The 17,978-nt window shown below is 59.4% G+C and overlaps 1 protein-coding gene across 5 annotated transcripts in view; it reads right to left on the reverse strand.

The window, feature by feature from the left end:
- Positions 1–894: 894 nt before the first annotated feature.
- The window catches only part of NTNG2 (netrin G2), a 74,127-nt gene continuing 57,043 nt past the window's right edge, over positions 895–17,978 (reverse strand). For 3 of the 5 annotated variants that reach the window (XM_088841060.1, XM_055400705.2, XM_088841059.1), the window contains 8 exons: positions 16,792–16,964; positions 13,839–13,865; positions 12,762–12,899; positions 9,430–9,504; positions 7,597–7,698; positions 6,059–6,226; positions 4,104–4,238; positions 895–3,333 (listed from right to left, as the gene is read on the reverse strand). In XM_088841060.1, the coding sequence (XP_088697186.1) occupies positions 3,098–3,333; positions 4,104–4,238; positions 6,059–6,226; positions 7,597–7,698; positions 9,430–9,504; positions 12,762–12,899; positions 13,839–13,865; positions 16,792–16,964 (1,054 nt within the window). In that variant the 3' untranslated portion in view covers positions 895–3,097. Of the gene's footprint in view, positions 3,334–4,103; positions 4,239–4,638; positions 5,656–6,058; positions 6,227–7,596; positions 7,699–9,429; positions 9,505–12,761; positions 12,900–13,838; positions 13,866–16,791; positions 16,965–17,978 lie in introns of those variants that run through there. The other 2 variants (XM_055400707.2, XM_055400708.2) reach the window with 2 other exon arrangements.

Below are 17,978 nucleotides of genomic sequence, written 5' to 3' on the forward strand. Positions count from 1 at the left end.
CTCAGGACCCTTCCTGGGGACACACCCAGGGTAACACCAAGGGTCGTGTGTGTGTCCAGTAGAAGCTGCTGATGACCGGCCCAGAGTCCATCTATGGGAACCACCCCTGCAATGCTGCGATGCCTGATACAACTCACAGCTGCCCACCTTCTGTACTGGGGGGGCCCCCAAATCCAGCATGAAGCCCATGACATGAGTCTGCCCCTTGCTTCAGGATGGGGTTTCTGCTCAGAGCCTCAGTGGGTACCTGGATACCCTCACTGGGCCTCCCCGCCCCATCCGAATCCTCTCATCCCTCTTCTGAACAGCACCCCCTCCATGAATCCACGCTCCGAACCCGCGTCTCAGGCTCTGCTTCTGTCAAGGGACCCAAGACTCTGGTGTGTGTTTAGGGGTGAGTGAGTGTGGTTCCTTCCTATGTTAACATCACGAGGAGGAGGAGGAAGACAAGCCACTGCTTACAAACTGCAGCCAGCGGCTGGTGTTTACCTAGAGGTGGATTTGCTCAGCCTGCTCCCCCTTCTCCGTCCCCCCAAGTCCCCACCCCCACCCCCTGCTCCTCTGAAGGTGGAGGCAGGTGCTGTCCTGGAAAGAGGGTCTTGAGACAGTGAGGCCTTAACTCCTGGGCCTAAAGCAGCTGGGACCTGGGCAGTATTATGACACGGGGGCCGTGGCTCGGAATGTTTTAGTGTCTCTGCCTCAGTGGGCTCGGGGACCCAGATGCTGAGTGGGGAAGGCCAATAGCTTAGGAACCGGTAAGTCCGCTTGTGACAGAAAACCCGAAGACCAGTGGTTTTTTTTTTATCAAATCAAGGTTTATTTTTTCTCACACATTTAAGTGAAGAGGTGAGCAACCAGGGCTGGCGTCACCCAGCTCTGCTAGGTCCTCAGAAAACCAATCTCCACCTTCTGGGCTCCAGCATCCTGAGGGGGTGGCTCCCCAAACCATGCTGACTGAGCATCAGGGCGAGGGGGCCAGAGAGACAAGCAGGGGCCCCAAGCTTGGCCAACTGAGGCTTGGTGCGGAGTGAAGGCAGAGGCTTCGAAGACTCTTTCCGGAGACCCCGCCCATTATCCTTGTCTGTAGCCCATTGGCCAGAGCTGGGTCACGTGAACATTCTCAGCCACAAGGTGCCCCAGGGATGTTTTCTTTTAGCCACTGAGCTAGTGAGCTTGTCACTAAGAAAGAAGGCTAGGATGGTAAGGGAGAGGGGGCACGGGGGACCTGACAGAAGGCACTTTGGGGTTGGGAGCTGAAACAGATCGGGAGGCCAGAAGGGCCAGGCGTTTGGCCCTGAGAGGCCCTAAACACGTTTCTTATCACTTGTGGCCCTGTGGTAATCTCTTGTCATCTGCAAGGCCAAGTTTTGTTAGACTCCATCTGAGCCTTGCTCTGGGGACTTGCAGGAGGAATGAACACAGTTTTATGTTAAACGTCCCAGCCTGGAAAAATCGGCTGCAGCCAGAGGGTAGCTGCAGGTGCTGGGGGGGTGGCAGTGGGGGAGGCTGTAGGAACAGCAAGGAACCAGAACCTGATCCATGTGCTGGGAATCTTCCGAGGCGGCTGGGAAGTAAGCAGGTGGCCAAGGAAAGCCAGACCTCCTTGAGAGACAGCAGGGAAGTTCAACTCCCAAGGACCAGAGAGAGACCCATGGGCACCTCAGAAGCACGGGGCTAAGCTGATGGACCCCTTTCTTCCGAGTTTCCTTTCACAATTCCCAGGCTGTCCCTGGTCCCCTTGACCGTCCCCTTACTGATGCTCGGGAGGGAAAGAGGAAGATGAAAGGGGAGGATGGTGGGTTGTGGGTCTTTGCCATTTCGCCTCCATCAGACTGTGCCCACCTTGGAATCTGGCCACCAGGGGGCGCCGGAAGGCCGCGGCCCCAGCGGCAGACACTGGGCCTGAGGCTGAGGGGTCCAGCGGGCCTATTACAAATCCCCCTCCGATACTGGTTTAAAAATAGAATCATACGCGTGCAGCCCTGTTCGGCGCTCTGCCAGTCCCTTCCCTGGGACTTCTCAGCAAATCCTTGTCTACCATGTGCTTTTAAATTTGAGGACAGCTAAGGAAAAGTGCCAATACACTTTGGAATTTTTTCTTTTTTCTTTTTAGGGAAAGGAGGGAGACAACCTCCCAAGTTTGGGGAACATCGGAGGTCACTGCAGGGCCAGGCCTGGCCACGTAGTGACACAGCTCTGCTGGCCACATCTACCCGTTATTCACAGAGGGGCCTGGGGAAGAGATGGGCCTTAAGAGTGAAATCGTTTCTTTAAGGCTTTTCTGTGAGTTCCCCTTTCACCTTCACACTTGCTGGGTAAAAAAAGAGCAGAAAGAACACAGGCCCTGGAGGCAGCAGTGAGCAGATTCTTTACTGTCAGATTATACACCATCAACCACCCACCATGGTGACCAACGTCCCCGCCCGGGTCCCTCCTTCATAGGGGCAGTTAATACAAACAAAAATAGTTCTCTACAAAAGGAAGTGTCCGGCCCTCCCAACCCTCTGCCTTAACTCCCTGCCCCCAGACAGTGAGCTCCTTGGTCACCAGACCTCTGGAAAGGCCTGGGGTCTGGTGGGTTGCAAAGGAAAACCAAGACTAGAAAAGAGAATCGTCAGCGACTAGAGTTGTAGGCAACTGGACTTTGGGTCCGCTGGCTGGTGGTGAGCCAGGGACAGGCGTTGGGGGTGTCTGCAACAGTCGTGTGTGTGGCAGGAGGCAGAATCTGAGGGTGTGGGGTGAGCAGCATTTCTCCCCACCTTCTGTCTCACCGCCGGCAAAAAAAAAAAAAAAAAGGAAAGGGGCGGTGGGTAATATAAAAGAAAAACTAAGACCAAAATCGCAGGCCGCTGGGGCCAGGACCCCACAGCATCCCCCGCTGCCATGCAGGGGCGGGGGCAGATGTCACTGGGGTGGGGGGGACGGGGCGGGAGGACTCTGCTGAGTAGCACCTGGGAGCAGCTCAGGCCGCACCCTTCTCACCGCCAGGCCTCGGACGCCGGCCCCCGGGGCCCCCCGGCTCTCCGGGCGAGGGGCGCAGGGCGCGGCAGTGCGCGCGGACTGGCCCCCACCCTGCCCGGGGTGCCCTCCGCGGGGCTCAGCAGTCCAGGCGGGCGGCCAGCCCCAGCAGCAGCAGGCAGCCGAGCAGGGTGGCGGGGCGCGGGGCAGCCCCCGGCGCGTGGTCGCAGTCCAGGCCGCCCTCGTCGTCGGCGGGGTCGCAGCGGGGCTGCTCGCAGCGCGCGCCGGTGTAGCCACGCGGGCAGGCGCAGCGCTGGTTCTGCACGCAGGTGCCCCCGTTCTGGCACAGCAGCTGGTCGTCGTCGCACACGTTGGCTGCGGGGCGGAGGGGCGGTTAAGGCGGGCGGCGGTCTGGTCCACCCCGAACCCACCACCACCACCACCCGCGCTGGAGCTTCTGCGACTGGGACGTGCGAATCCTGGGGGAGCGGACGGGACCAGGCGGTGTTGGAGGCTCAGGGCGAACTTGGTGCGAGCTGTCCCTGCGGTCATGGTTTCAAGGGCCGAGCCCTGGCTCCTGCCTCCCTGCCCGCCCCGCCCTGCCTCCGGGCACTGGCATTGGTGGTTCTTCAGACGCACCTGCTCTCTGGCATCCAGTGCTTAGCAGGTGCCGGTCCAAGTACCTGGGGCGCCCTTCCACCCTCTTCCGGTGGCTAACATCGGGTCTCCGCCAGCCCATCACTTCCTTGGACAGCCTCCCTTCCTCCCCGAAAGCCCTCCCGCCTCCTGCCAACTCCAACCAACTCCCAGATCCTCTTTAGCTTCCAACTCCCTTCCTGGTACCTACTCCACAGTCGCATCAGGCCCCGCCCACCACTCAGACCCCGCCTTTGACATCAGGCCCCGCCCACCTACTGACCCCGCTCTGCAGCATCAGGCTCCGCCCCGCAGGATCAGGCCCCACCCACCTACTGGCCCCGCAGCATCAGCCCCACCCACCTATAGGCCCCGGCAGCATCAGGCCCCGCCCGCCCACGGGCCCTGCCCCGCAGCATCAGGTCCCACCCACCTACCGGCCCGGCAGCATCAGGCCCCGCCCCGGGCCCCACAGCCCCGGGTCCTCCCAGGGGCTGGCGCGCACTCACGGTAGCAGCCCTGGCGCCAGTAGTGCGTGGGGAGGCAGTCGTCGCACTTGGGCCCTGCCGCGCCCTCGCGGCACTCGCAGAAGCCGGTCTCGTTGCACCGGTCGTGCACGGAGCCGATCTGGTTGCAGTTACACTCTGGACCGACAGTCGCACGGCGAGTGATCAGGGTGATTTGTGGGTGTTGTCCGCACTGCCCCACCCTGCCAGACCCCGCCACCCTCCCCGTCGGATCTCCGCATCCGCGGCTGGACGGTGGCGTGAGGGCTGCCTGGAGTGTCCAGATCGCGAGGGAAGACGGCATTTCCTCCCATCCAGGCAGCCCCTTCCCCTCTTTCTGGCCCTGGCGCTATGTGGCCTGGGCCAGCCCTTTCCGCTCTCTGGGCCTGTCTCCCCGCTTCTGTAACCGGGGAGGGCGCTGATCCACCCCAGCTTCAAAGAGCCGTGACTGACAGATGGGCGGGGCCTCATCGAGGCCACCTGACATCCGACCTGCGGACTGTGTTGTGTGTGGGGACGGGAAGGTGTAGCGGGCATCCACAGCTCTCCTCCAGGGCCTCCGGCCTCACCCTGCCCCTTCTCAGTCGGTTTCCTGGGGCCTCTGCCCCCTGGGGGAGGCAAACGTCTCCACTCTGGGTGTCCTTGTCGCCTAGTGCTGGGCCGGGGGTGGAGACAGACAGGCAAGGAAAAAGGAGGTGCTGGGCGGGGAGGACCGCCTCTAATAGGATCCAGAGGCCCCCCGAGGCTGGCCATCGTGACACGGGCTGCACGGTTCCCTTGGGATCACTTGAGAATTGATGAAATTATCTGAAGGCCGCTGCCATAATTCAGACTGACAGCTGCAGCTTTGCACAGCCAGGGCAGCCCACTGGGTGGGGCATGGACAGAGGGGTTCCCAAGGGCGCTGGGCATCCCAGGGCTGAGAACTGGCCTCTACAGGAGACAGCGTTCCAGTCTAGTGGGTGCTGCTTGCAGGCCATGGAGCCCGCCTTTGGGGTTGGCCTGCCCCTGGCTGGGCCTAGGGCCCCTTGTAGGTTTATTTCCTTCTTTACCGCAAAAGCCAGGCCTGGGACAGAGGGTAAAGAAAGCAGACCATTTGCTCACTGGGGGTGGAAGGCTTATAAAGCACAAGAGAAAATTCATTTGAAGGAAAGCATCAGTCCCCCCAGAAGGGCTGAACAACCCTTGGTCTGATCCACCTCCCACTTTACAAACAAGGAAACAGGCCCAGAGAGGGGAAGAGAATTGCTGAAAGGCACACAGCTTGGCTTGGGAAGATCTCCCTGGAGGAAGAACTGGCAACCCACTCCAATAGTCTTGCCTGGGAAATCCCATGGACAGAGGAGCCTGGTGGGCTGCAGTCCGTGGGGTCGCAAAGAGTCAAGCACGACTTAGCGACTAAACCAGCACACAGCCAGGCAAGGCCCAGACCCTGTCTTTGGCTCGAACGCGTGGCTCTGAAGCTCCAGTGCCTGCGGGGAGAGCCTCATGGGGAGCGCATCAATAGAGCAGATTCTGGAGGCTTCTGTCCTTAGACACCCAGCCGGAGTGGGCCCTGGAGTTGGAATTTTTCCGGATTAATCCTGAATATTTATTGGAAGGACTGATGCTGAAGCTCCAATACTCTGGCCACCTGATGTGAAGAACTGACTTACTAGAAAAGACCCTGACGCTGGGAAATATTGAGGGCAGGAGGAGAAGGGGGTGACAGAGGGTGAGATGGTTGGATGGCATTGCCGACTCAATGGACATGAGTCTGAGCAAACCCCAGGGGTTAGTGAAGGACAGAGAAGCCTGGTGTGCTGCAGTCCACGGGGTGCAAAGAGTCGGACACGACTGAGCGACAATGACCACCACCAGCCTCCCCAGGGGGTTCCAGTGCAGGGGTCTCCAGACTCCACGTAACGCCTCTCTGGCGCCCTGCGCCCCGTGCCCCCACACGCCAGCTGAGGGCTCACCGATGCACACGTGCTCGTCGTCCAGCTCCGCAGAGCCATTTCGGTAGTAGCCCAGTCGGCAGTGCTGGCAGTGCTGGCCCCGCGTGTTGTGCTTGCAGCTGACGCAGGTCACCACGTTCAGGAAATCGATGTAGCTGCAGCGGTTGGAGTGGCCGTAGCACTCGCAGTCTGGGCCGGCCGAGCATAAGAAACACCCAGGGTCAGAGAGAAAACAGAGGCGGGGCCTTCCTGAGACTCCCTCCCCCATGCAGTCTGGGTAACTGAGGCAGGGGCAGGGGGCACCTGGCACAGGGAGGTGCCCTGGGCCTCCAATACTCCTGTACCATTTGGGGAGAGATGGTCCTGCTAGCTTTGAACCAGAATGAGAACCAGCGTGGGCCTGGCCCACAAATTCCCACCTGGCCCCAAGGGTACCGGGGTGAAGCACTCTCTGGAGGGATGCTGGGGTGATTAGAAATGATCCATGCAGGGAGGATGGGTCATGCCATCAGGTGGTGAGCTCAGGGAGGGCAGTGCCTGGGTGCATGGCAATCCCCACGGTATCCCAGTGATTCAGTGAAGGGTCGACGCATGCATGTATGCCAGAGGAGGAAAGGACCAGGAACTTCCTCCCCGTGCTGCTTTGGAAGATGGTTCGAAGGGAACACCCACCTGAAGGACCCTGTCTTATTAGCCTGAGCTGTTCTGCAGATGTGCTTGGCATCAGAGCGCCTGCTCTTACACGACTGACAGCAAGTGCTGCCTTAAGGTTTGTGCCCTGAGATTCTCGCCTCGACCTCCAAGGCCAGCCCTGGCCCAGCTTCTGACTCTCACTGGAGGCACCTGTGACCCTCAGAGGCGAGGCCCCCAGGGATTGGAGGTCATGACGTCATCAAGGGGGCAGAGTTTGGTGAGGAGGGTCACCTTCCCTGCCACAGATGGGGGCCGTCCCTTGGGGTCATCCTAAGGGGTTCAGCATCCCCTTGAACAAGGAAGGATGCCCTCTGTGCGACACCATCTGTGTATCTCTAGAGGAGCCACCCTTCCCTTTGTGATGGGAGAAGAGAGAACTGACCAGGTGTCAGGGTCAAGGGCATGGGAGACCTTGAAGAAAAGAGCCTCTGAGCTGTGCCCAGGAGGAGCTGGGTGGCATTCCCACCCCATGGCCTCCTGTCCCCGTCACCTTGTCCCTCCAGGGACAGTGAGGTGAGACACCCTCCAGGTGTCCCAAGGAGTACTGTCGGTGACCCCGTGCCCCGATCTTGCTTCCACCAAGATGAGCCCCTGGGCCACACCTCCCAGGGGAGCCAGGACAGGCTATTTCTGGCAGCTGCTCTGTGCCTGCCCACTGTGCTTCTGACTCATGCCTGCCCCCAGCTCCCTCGGGGAGCGAGGACTGGAGGGGAGACAGGCTCGATTTCACCTTGACCCAGCTACTCTGGGAGGATTTTCTGAGCCGGGCATCACTGGTCCTCATCTGGCACTTTTTTTTTTTTTCCACAGTGGTAGGGGGAGAAATGCTGGAGGAGGGCTGATCCACCCCAGGGCCTTCCTCTTACCTTCAAATTCTTCAACAGGCATCACCTGAGGAGATTTGGGCCTGAGCTGGAAAAGTTTGGAGGCCTTGGCGGGGGCAGGGGCAACAGCAGAGGTGCCCGCAGCTTGGAGAGATGAGGAACAAACTCTTTGATCAGCCGTGGTCCAGCTGCCCAAGGTGGGCTGTCTTTGCCCAGATAAAGCCCAGAAGAGGCTCTCAAGGTGCCCTGGGCAAGCTCTGGAGCAGTTTTGTCACCTGCTCAGGTTTGAGATGACACAGCACAACCAGCAGCACGCAGAACCCGGCATGCCCTTGGTCCCCCCTCAGAGACCATCTACCATCAATTCAGTTGGATTAATCCTCCCACATTATTCTGACATCTCTCATGCTATGCCAAACACTTTGCTGAAGCTGGACGGCTTGTTGAGTGGTTGAAAACCACCACTTTGGACACCCTGAACTATTGCTCCTCTCCAGACTTCTGTGAGGGTCAAGTCCAGAGTGTGAACCTGGCACGCAAGATTTGGGCATCTCCCTTCCTTTCCCAGTGGTTCAGTGGTGAAGAACCTGCCTACCAATCCAGGAGAAGCAAGAGATGCAGGTTCGATTCCTGGGTCGGGAAGATCTCCTGGGGGAGGAAATGGCAACCCACTCCAGTATATTTGCCTGGAGAATCCCATGGACAGAGGAGCCTGGCGGGCTACAGTCCATGAAGTCGCTCAGACACGACTGAGCGACTGAGCACTTCCTTTCTGAAGCAAGCTCCCTGCTCCAGGCAGAGTGACTGACTCCTTTGCCTTCCACTGGCAGGAGCCATCTGGCCAGGAGAACAGACTGCCTAGAACCCCAGCCCTTTATTTGTGGGGGAGCATGCCACGGTCCCCTCGGCTTCTCCCTGGGAGGCCGCGGTGCCCAAGTCGGTCCAGGGCCAGGATGTGATTGCTCCATCCGGCGCCCCATCGCCGGGGAGGACGCCCCGGACTCAGAGGTCTCCCTCCAGCTTGCGGGGAACTGCAGACCCTCCCCAGTTGTGATTCTGCCTCCGGAACCACTCACCAGCAGGGGGCGCTCAAAGCCCTGCTCACCATTCACAGCCGGCGAGAGGGGAACTGGAGGTGCGGGTGGGGTTGCGCCCGAACCTGGCATCAGGTCCTACCGTCCAGCGAACGGTGACCTGGGACCAGGGACAGTGTCCCATCTTGGAGACTCGGGCAGACCCTGTGTGCTTCCTGGGTGTTTCCACTGTAAGTGCAAATGAGCCCTAGAGGCCACACGAGTTTCTTCCCAATGCAATGGGAGAATGAGGCTCTGGGCTTGGTCTCAGTACGACCCCCGAGCCCTCCCCAGGTCCCGCCTGGTGAAGCCGCCGCTCCCTGGCATCCCACCGCCAAGCTTTTGCCGCAGCCGGTCCTGCCACCCTGAAGGCTACCTTCCCCCTTCCCCTCGAAGCGACTTATGGACTGTAGCCCCACCAGGCTCCTCTGTCCATGGGGTTCTCCAGGCGAGAATACCGGAGTGGGTCGCCATGCCCTCCTCCAGTGGATCTTCCCGACCCAGGAGCCAAGCCCCTGCAGGAAGCCCTCTCTGACTCTTGAGCCCCAGGGCATTACTGTTCTCAGGACAGGGTCTCCCCTGGGCTTGGGAGCTCTCGGGGGTTAGGGCTAGGGTTGAGTGCAGGACTGAGAGGGGTCGGGTGTGGTGAGGTCGCCCTGGCTAAGTAGGTGGGTTTGGGGGTGCGGAGTAGAGCTCCAAGGCCCCTCCCCTCCACCCTCAGGGCCCCCCTGTCACCCAGGGCTCCCACCACGTGGCCCTGATCCCTCCACTGCAGAGTCTCAGGAGCACCCCACCCCCATACCTTCCACACTGGAGGACACGTGGGGCCAAGGGGCGCTCGCCCAGAGCGGGGCAGCGGTGGATGGCCTGCTCCACTCTTGGGGGAGAGAAGAGGAGAAACCAAGTCACGCGAGGGGCTGGGGCTGTCCCGGGGACCTCCTGAGGCATCACCCCCTGCAGGCCCCTTATAGAAGCAGCACTCTAAGAAGCAGCTCTGTCTACACCAGCCAAATGGAACTGGGTTCAAATCTATAGGAGAGGCAGTGTCTACGCTAAGGCAGCCTGTTGAAGGGTGCAGGGATGCCGGATGGAACAGGGAGCTCTGCCTGAGACTCTGCATACTTTGGACAGCCCTTTCTTCAGAGGGATTCCTCATTCTTGGAGCTCCCTCCCTGCATGCATGGCCTCCGTTCTGAATGAAGGCTGGAGTTAAGAGTCCTGTATCGGGGCCCAGACCTCTCTGCACTGAGGTCTCTGGCCGATGGCTGTAAAGGAAGTGTGCGTGTTCTGGCCAAGACACCAAACATGCCCAGAGGGTCCTTGAAGGCTTCCAGTCCAACCACGATCTGGCAACCGGAGTATCCTCCCTGAGCCCTAGATTGGGCCCATCTTCACCAGGGACCCCAATATGAGTCAGCCCCCAAGTGCCACACTGCCCGTCTCCAGGACTAACCAGACCCACAGTAGGTGTTGTGGGCAGAGCTGGCAAGACAAGAAATGGAAGAATCAGGCTGCGCCGAATTTCAAAGGACAAACCCAGAGGGACAAGGGGAGAAATTGGATATTTTCCGCTTCTTAAAGGGATTACGCATGATGCCAGTTGGTGGAGAAAGAAAATCTACCAGCTAAAAAGTGCGGGGGATGTTCCAGCTGGGAGCCGGGAGCCTCTGGATGTGAAATTGACATTTATGGGATGTTCAATGAGAAGAGGCCTCAGGACTCAAATTGGCAAGGGCTTAATTAGGGCTGCAATAAACCCGCCCTGAAGGCATGGTGCTTTGCAGTCTCGCTCCTGCCACCCCCCGCAGCCACGCTGAAGACAGGTTTAGTGGTCTTGAACAGCCTCTCCGCTGGCAGCCCCCACCCTCAGGACAGCTTGACACGGGCAGCAGGGAGAGACATGCGGGCCAGTGGTCCACAGGCCCAGCTGAACTCGGGCCAAAGAGCCCAAAGCACCTGTTGGGAGGCACCTGGAGAGAATCAGGACCTTTCTGGTGGCCTGGGGGTGGGAAAGACTGGACTTTCCAGGGATGTGCTCAGGTGTGCCGGAAGAGCCTTCTCAGAGTGACTCGTGTTGCTTGCCAAGGCCAGATGGATGCCCGTCTGTTCCTTCAAAACTGGGGAGCCATGCAAACTTGGCCTTAAAGGCAGCACCACCTCACAGCTCCCCCAAGGTCTCAGGACCGTGGCTTTGGGCAGCTGAGTGGGCAGGAAGTGTCAGGAGTCAGTGAGCCCCAAGGTCAGGACCTGTCTTGTTTCCTTGAGCAACTACATCTTTCTTTTTAAAACAGCTTTATTGAGGGACCATTTACATACCGTAAAAACCCAGCTGCTGCTTCCTAAGCCTTAACCTGGGGGGACTAGGAAAATCTCAGTCCCCATTTCTCGGGGTTGCGAACCAGGAATCCACTACAAGCTCCTGGCCCGGAGGCACCCGGTCTCCACCCCCCACAGTGAATGTCGTTATCGGTGGTGGGGGGTGGGGAGCATCATGGGGACCCAGGCATGGGCTTCAGGTGCTAAAGAGGACTGATGACCCCTAAGACGTGGGACACTAGGGGCTGGGCTCCCAGCCCGGCCCTGGGCTCAAGAGGCGAAGAGGACCCTGGCCTTTCTGGCTGTCTGACAGTCCAGGAGGGAGGGCTGCCTCCTTCTTACTATCAGAGTCCTGGGGACCCTCATGATTCATACCTTCCCTCAGCCAGGCTCACCTCCCTGACTGTGACATTCTCCTTAATTCCCAGCTTTGCAGTTGGCACCTCGTGTCCCATGTCAGAAGCAGCTCCAAAGATGGAGTCCAGGTTCCTCAATGTGTGTGTGCATGTGTGTGTGTGTGTGTGTATGTGTGTGTGTGTGTGTTTGCACATGTGTGTGTGTGTGTCTGGCCTCCCACCCAGATCACCACCTGCAGGTAGACATGGCACCCACCACAACTATTTTTGGTCCGGTCTGCCCATCACAGACTCAGCAAAACAAAAAGTGCAGAGTCTCAGGAGGCTGGCCCAACTCATGTCTGGAGCCTGGACTCCCAGTGACCTGTGACCTCCACCCAAAGAGATTCCTGGGCCAAAAGGCCAGCCTGAAATCCTGGGATCTCCCAGCGGGCCACTTCCCCCACCCCACCCAGGCAAATGCCTCCCATGGAGAAGGGAGGGGGACAGAAAGAAAAGACATGTGGTGTGTCAGCCTCTGGTCCTGTGGAGGAGCCAGGCGCGGGCACTTTCCTGTGGCAGGGAGAGGGCTGAACCCCATCCCCCACAATAAGCTGAGGCCAGAGAGTCGGGGACCCCTCCTCACTGACAGAGCGGTTTCTGCCCACTCTAAATGCCACCCCAACAGGGATCCATGAACATCAGGGAGAGGAAGGGTCACAGCACTGCCGCAGGAGTAAGGAGAACCCCACCTTGCCAGCTCCTCACTGCAGAGGGGATGGGACAGGGTGGGGGCGCACAGTCAGGGCACCCCGGCCCGGACAGTGGAACCAGGGACCTTGACCACATCTCCCTGTCACCCTTGGGGGAGGACGAGTCCTTTCAAGTCCTGGCACTCTGGAAGGCAGGATCTGGTGGGACTCCCCTGGGAGACCAGAGGGCCACCCCAGCACCCCCAAGCCTCCCCCATACCCCCGGCTTGACCCTGCCCCTCTCGCTGTGCCCCCAAAGGCCCAGCAGTCCACAGTCTAAAAGCCCAGCTCAGAGGTTGTGCAGCTCAAGGAGGTAATCCCCTCTGCCCTGCTGATCTGAGGAGTCTGTTTGCTCAGCTAACTCTGCCCTGTCCACCTCCTAGGGGTCAGCCGCCAGGGGCAGGGGCAGGGCTGGGGGGTTGGCATGGCTGTGGGGGTGGGGCCTGGGCTGGCTTCCTGGGCAACGCTGAGCGGTGTCTGGGGAGGAGGGCACAGGAGGAAGAGGGTCCAGGGGCTTGCCGTGAGCCCTGGGCACCCTGGCTGGACACCAGCGACAGGAGGTCGGACATTCTAGAGGCCTCCAGGCGCTGTGCTCTCGCAACTCTGGATCTAGCATCCTCTGCTCTAAAAGCCAAGCCCCTGCCCTCCCCAGAGCTGACACCCCCACGTTGCAGAGAGGGGCAGGGACTTGGGGCAAGGAGTGGGGAAGGGCAGGGCAGCTGGGCACCCACCTGTGGGCTGTAGGGTGCTGGGGGTCCCGGGGGCCCAGGCAGTGGATGTTGGCGGGGTAGGAGTGGCGGGATCCCCCCTAATGGCCGCAGTGGCCACAGGGGCTTTGGGGACGGGCTCTTTTCGAGACCTGCTGATGCCTGGTGAGAGATGAGAAAAGCGAGAGGGTGCAGGTGGGGGTCAGTGGCGAGGGGCCAGTGCAGACGAACAGCTTACTATCCCACCGAGGGAACCAGGGTCTCCTCCGAATCCAGCTTCCTCTGGCCCCTCTGTGCCCACTGGCGTCCCACAGGGGTTGAGTTTAGCCCCAAAGAGCCGTGGCAGGGGTGGGGTGGCGCCCCTGGAAGCTTGAGATTTGGGGTCTGCCGCTGGCTGGCTGTTTGACTCTGGCAAGTTCTCTCCTGCTGAATCTGAGAGCAGATGGCAATACCCACCTGGGGGTGCTGGCCGCAAGGATGGAATGAGATAGTCCGAGGATCCTGCTTAGCCGATGCCAGCACTGTGCATGTTTGATGGCGACTTAACAATAGTTGGTCGGTCACCCCCTCCCACCCTCCCTCAGCTTCCCTGTGAATTCCTGGGATGCCCAGATCCTCCTTCAGACAGCCTGAGCTGACCTGGACACGGCGGGCGTCTGGGCCATCTCCCCTAACCTCCCTGCAGCCGGGATCCTGGTTCATCTCACCCAGACTCCCCATGGGCGAGCAGCTGGTGATAGCTATGGGCTGCCCAGGGGGAGGCCAAACCCTCTGATCACACTGGGGTGGCTTCTGCCACCAGTCAAGGAAGGTGACCCTCATTCTTGGCTGTCAGGAGTGGGAGAAGCTGGGGGTTCCCGGCGGGGGTGGGACAAGGGGATCTTTCCAAAGCAGCACCAGTCAAGAAGCTGGAGGGAAGGGCTTGTGAGACAGGAAGGAGGGGGAAGAAGCAAATGGATCAGAGGAGGGAGTGGGCCTGGGGAGAGGAGGACTGGAAAGTCCTGTCTTTCCTCTCCTGTTCTTTCCAGGACGTGCAGAGAGGCTCGTGCACTGAGGGCCCCAGGCACCTTCCCCAGACGGGTGGCCCCGGTGTGTACTTACTGCCGACGGCGGAGCCCGCGGCGGCACCTGCGGAAAGAGGGGGATCACAGCAGAGTAAGGAGGGGGTGGCAGGGCTGGGGACAGGAAATCAGGGGGGCTGGGGCACCTCACCATGCAGGGATTGGGTCGGATTCTCCACTTATACCCTCACTGGTGCCTGAGAGGGAAGGGCTGCTCTAAGCCCACTGTGCATGCGGAAACTGAGTCTCGGAGCTGTGCCTTAGCCCATCAGGGGACCTGCTGATGAGCCTCTGCTGGGGGCCGCACATGCACCCTTCTCATCTGACTTTAGACCCTCAGGTCCTCCAGTGCAAGGCAAGGAGGCGGGAGGCCATCCTCTGGGGGGCAAGGGGGTGTCAGAGAACATGAGGGTCCCAGGCACAGGGACAGACTGGTTTATGGAGGCTCTGATGGAAGCTGCCACAGAGGGAAGCCGCCGTGCCTCCGCCCATCTGGGAAATGCAGGGATGCCTGCGGGGTTGACGGGAAGGTGATCACAGCGGCTGTCATGTGCTGAGGGCTTTCTGCACGTGGGCCCATGCTGAGCGCCGCCCCTACCCCGGCCTTTCAGTGCTCAGGGTTTCCTGGTGGCTCAGATGGTAAAGAATCTGTCTGCAATCCAGGAGGTTCGATCCCTGGAAGATCCCCTGGAGAAGGGAATGGCAACCCACTCCAGGATTCTTGCCTGGGGAAATCCCTCGGACAGAGGAGCCTAGTAGGGTAGCAAAAAGTCAGACACAACTAAGTAACTAATACTTTCACTTTACAATTTGGGTTTCTCTGTGAAGAATCCATCCTGCAATGGAGGAGACCTAAGTTCGATCCCTGGGCCGGGAAGATCCCCTGGAGAAGGAAATGGCTACCCCGCTCCAGGATTCATTTGCCTGGAGAATCCCATGGACAGAGGAGCCTGGCGGGCTACAGTTCATAACAGCCCTGGGGCAGGCTTCTAGGGTCCCGGTTTTACAAATGAGCAAAGGCTCAGAGGGAGAGACGGCTTGTCCGAGGCCTCACAGTTTCGAGTGGCCGAGGCCTGACTCTGACTCTGACCTGGCCCTTTCTGTCTGTGAGCGTCTGTGCTCTGGGGCTGCGGGCGCCCAAGGCCACGGTCTGATCTGGGTGGGAGTTGCCAGTCTCAGGAGGAAGGAGCCGGGGCCACAGCATCACCTCCAGGCGGTCCTGACAAAGGATGGGGCGTGAGGAACCCCGGGGTGCTTGCTGGGGTTGGGTGTGGGCCTCTCCTGGTGACTCTTGGGGTCAGGACAGTGAGGGGTGCCTGGGGGGATGTGCCTGAGGGCCCCATAGGATGACCTGCGGGTAACGGTATCGGTCTGTGGGTGCCAGGGGATCTCACGGATCCTTCTAGGAGGAGAACGGGGCCCAGAGAGGGGTTCGGGGAGGCAGCAGAACAGTTGAAGGGAGGTGAGCCTGTGAGCCAGAGCGAGGTGACAGCAACTCAAGAACTGGTTCTGGCAACAGAGATGGGTTGACGTCCTCCGGGTGGGGCAGGGCTGTCGCCCAGAGTGCTGTCTGTGCCTTTGAAGGCCCGCGGGGGGGCTGTGACTCTGGTAAGTCACCCTTCAAAGGCCTCAAGAGTGTCCCTGGCACACACACGACATACTGTCACAGCCTCATCGTGAGGTTCCAGCTTTGATCAGCCTCAAGTTACATAAAGCTTTCACCACTCGGTTGCGGGGCGCCGATGGACGGGCTCCAGAAAGTGTGCCCAGGAGGGGCAGGCCAAGTGGTCCCGGCAGTCCAGCCTGGCTTGGGAACTGGCTCCAGTGCTGGCGCTTAACTTGCTGCCAAACTAGGAGGGCCCTGAGGGTTGCTGAGCCTCAGTTTGCTCATCTGGAGAGTGGGATCATAACGAAAACACCATCTGAGGGGTTATCAGAGGGCAGAGAAGCTGTATATAAAGTGCCTGGTGCAGACTCCTAGACAATGCACTGGCCGAGTGTCAGCAAGTCACTGGGTGGGGGGTCGGGGGTTGGCTGGGGAGAGCCCACCCTGGACGAGCTTGGGTCCTTATCCACAGCAGCTGGGGGCTCCCTGGGACTCAGTTTCAAGGAGACACCCAGGGACTGTGCTGGGCTGATGACAGGGACCCCCGAAGTGTGTTCATGGTGCGGGTGTGAGGGCACACCCCGGGGATGGACTCTGGCACTGGAAGACTGAGCTAGCAGAGGAGGGGACTGTGTAGACGGCATGGCCAGGGCCTCGGAGGATCCCTCTGTAAAACGGGATACAGCAGACTCACTTCCAGGGGCCGCCCAGAGGGTCAAGGGGGGACCCAGTAGCATTTGGTGCCATGAAGTGCCTGTGAATGTCCTGTAAACACTGAGACATTTACGAGGGATGGTGTTGCTCCTCACGGTCAGCCTGGAGGGAGGGGTCCCCACCCACTCCTCCCTGACACCCTGTGGGCCTTCTCTCCTGCCTGGGGGTCACGAAGGGGAAGCTCAGCGAGAAGGATGCTGAGTCAGTTCATCTTAGGTTCCCAGCAGGATGCAGGCAGCTAGAGGGTCTTGATGACAAGGCCTGGCACTTAGGAGTTTGGTTAAGAAGGGTGTGCACGTGTGTTCACAAATGTGTGTCAGTGCGTGCATGTTTGTGTGCACACCATTGTGTATCTGTGCATGAGCTCACAAATGTCTCTGTGTGTGTTCAAATGTGTGTGTGCATGTGTGTGTGTGCACACCTCTGTGTGTGTGTGATGTGAGTCTGCATGCATGTATGCATGTTCATGTGTGTGTATCTTTGTGCGAGCGTGCGCATGTGTTCACACGCGTCTGTGCATGCATGTCTGCGTGCACGCCTTTGTGCAGGTGTGTGCATGCGCGTTCGTGATGAGCCCCGCAGCTCCTGAGGCTGAAGGCTGGGGGAGCCCGTGGCCTTGCTGGCCCGCGGTGGGGCGGGGCGGGGCGCCGAGTGCGGCAGCGTCTGTACGCACACGCGTTGGGGGAGCCGCGGGGCAGCGGCAGGTAGGAGCCGGCGCGCCAGGACCGCGTGCGGAAGCTCCTCTTGCACTTGTCACAGTCGGGGCCGGTGGTGTTGTGCTCACACTCGCACTGCAGGCTGCCCTCGCGCACAGAGCACAGGCTGGCATGCAGGTTGCACTTGCACCTGGGGGGACATGGGGGGGAAGGCATCAGTGAGCGTGTGGGCGGGCCGTTCCGGGTCCCTGGAGGGCTGGGAGAGTGTCAGCGGTGGCCAGGAAGGGACCCTTGAGGCCTGTCCAACCTGCCAAGACTCTCCGATGCACCATTCTGAGTCTTTCCAGAAAGAGGTGGCCCTGGCTCCCGCCTCTCACGGGGTGGTCCCAGATACCGTAGTTTTAGTAACACAGCTTTGGATCGCCATGGCTCTCAACCATGGTGGTTGACAGGTAGCAAGTTACCTGCCCCTGGTTGCATGGACCTGGCTCTGGCCCCAGGTGGCACCGCTGCTCTTGGCTGTGGCCCACGCCCGTGCCCTTGAGGGCAGAAAGAAGCCCTGATTCCCAAACCCCTGTCAATTCATCCACACATGTATTATTCATTCCTTCATTCAAATATTTATAGGCAACTCATCATTCTGAAACCAGTAAATAAAGGGAAAGAATCAAGCATTTGTTTTGCGTGTCCTATATAAAGTGTACCTCCAGGTAACCAACAGTTGATGAGGGGATGTTTCTTTTTATAGAAGCAGTCCAGCTGCTAATTGAAGAAGGAAAGATAGAAAGTCGCCATGCAGCATCCCCTACTGAATGATGGCTGTGGGCACAGAGCATCAACAGAGACATCCAGAGAAAAACTTCCCAGTGGAAGGATACCCCGCACCCCGAAGCAGTCTCGTCAAGACAAATCGAATTTGAATCTGATCAATGCTCTGGAGCAGATTCTGGATCAGCTATGAATTCATCAGCTAGGGAATACAGAGGACAGAGAAACATACTAAACACCACCAGGGGGGAATACAGTCAGCAAAATCCAGAAGTGATGACATAGTTTCTAGGGCCGATGAATTGCAAGGGGGGCAAAACTTGATACAGAGGAAGGAGGAACCAGATTAAGAAACACCTCAAGGGCAAAGCAACCAAGGGCAGGACTGGACCTCATCTGGGCCTTGGTTCAAACAACCTCTAAACTCAGATAAACA

The sequence above is a fragment of the Moschus berezovskii genome, chromosome 11 (assembly GCF_049115385.1).
Source record: "Moschus berezovskii isolate FMDL1 chromosome 11, NW_MosBer_1.0, whole genome shotgun sequence".
NCBI classification, from domain to species: Eukaryota; Metazoa; Chordata; class Mammalia; order Artiodactyla; family Moschidae; genus Moschus; species Moschus berezovskii.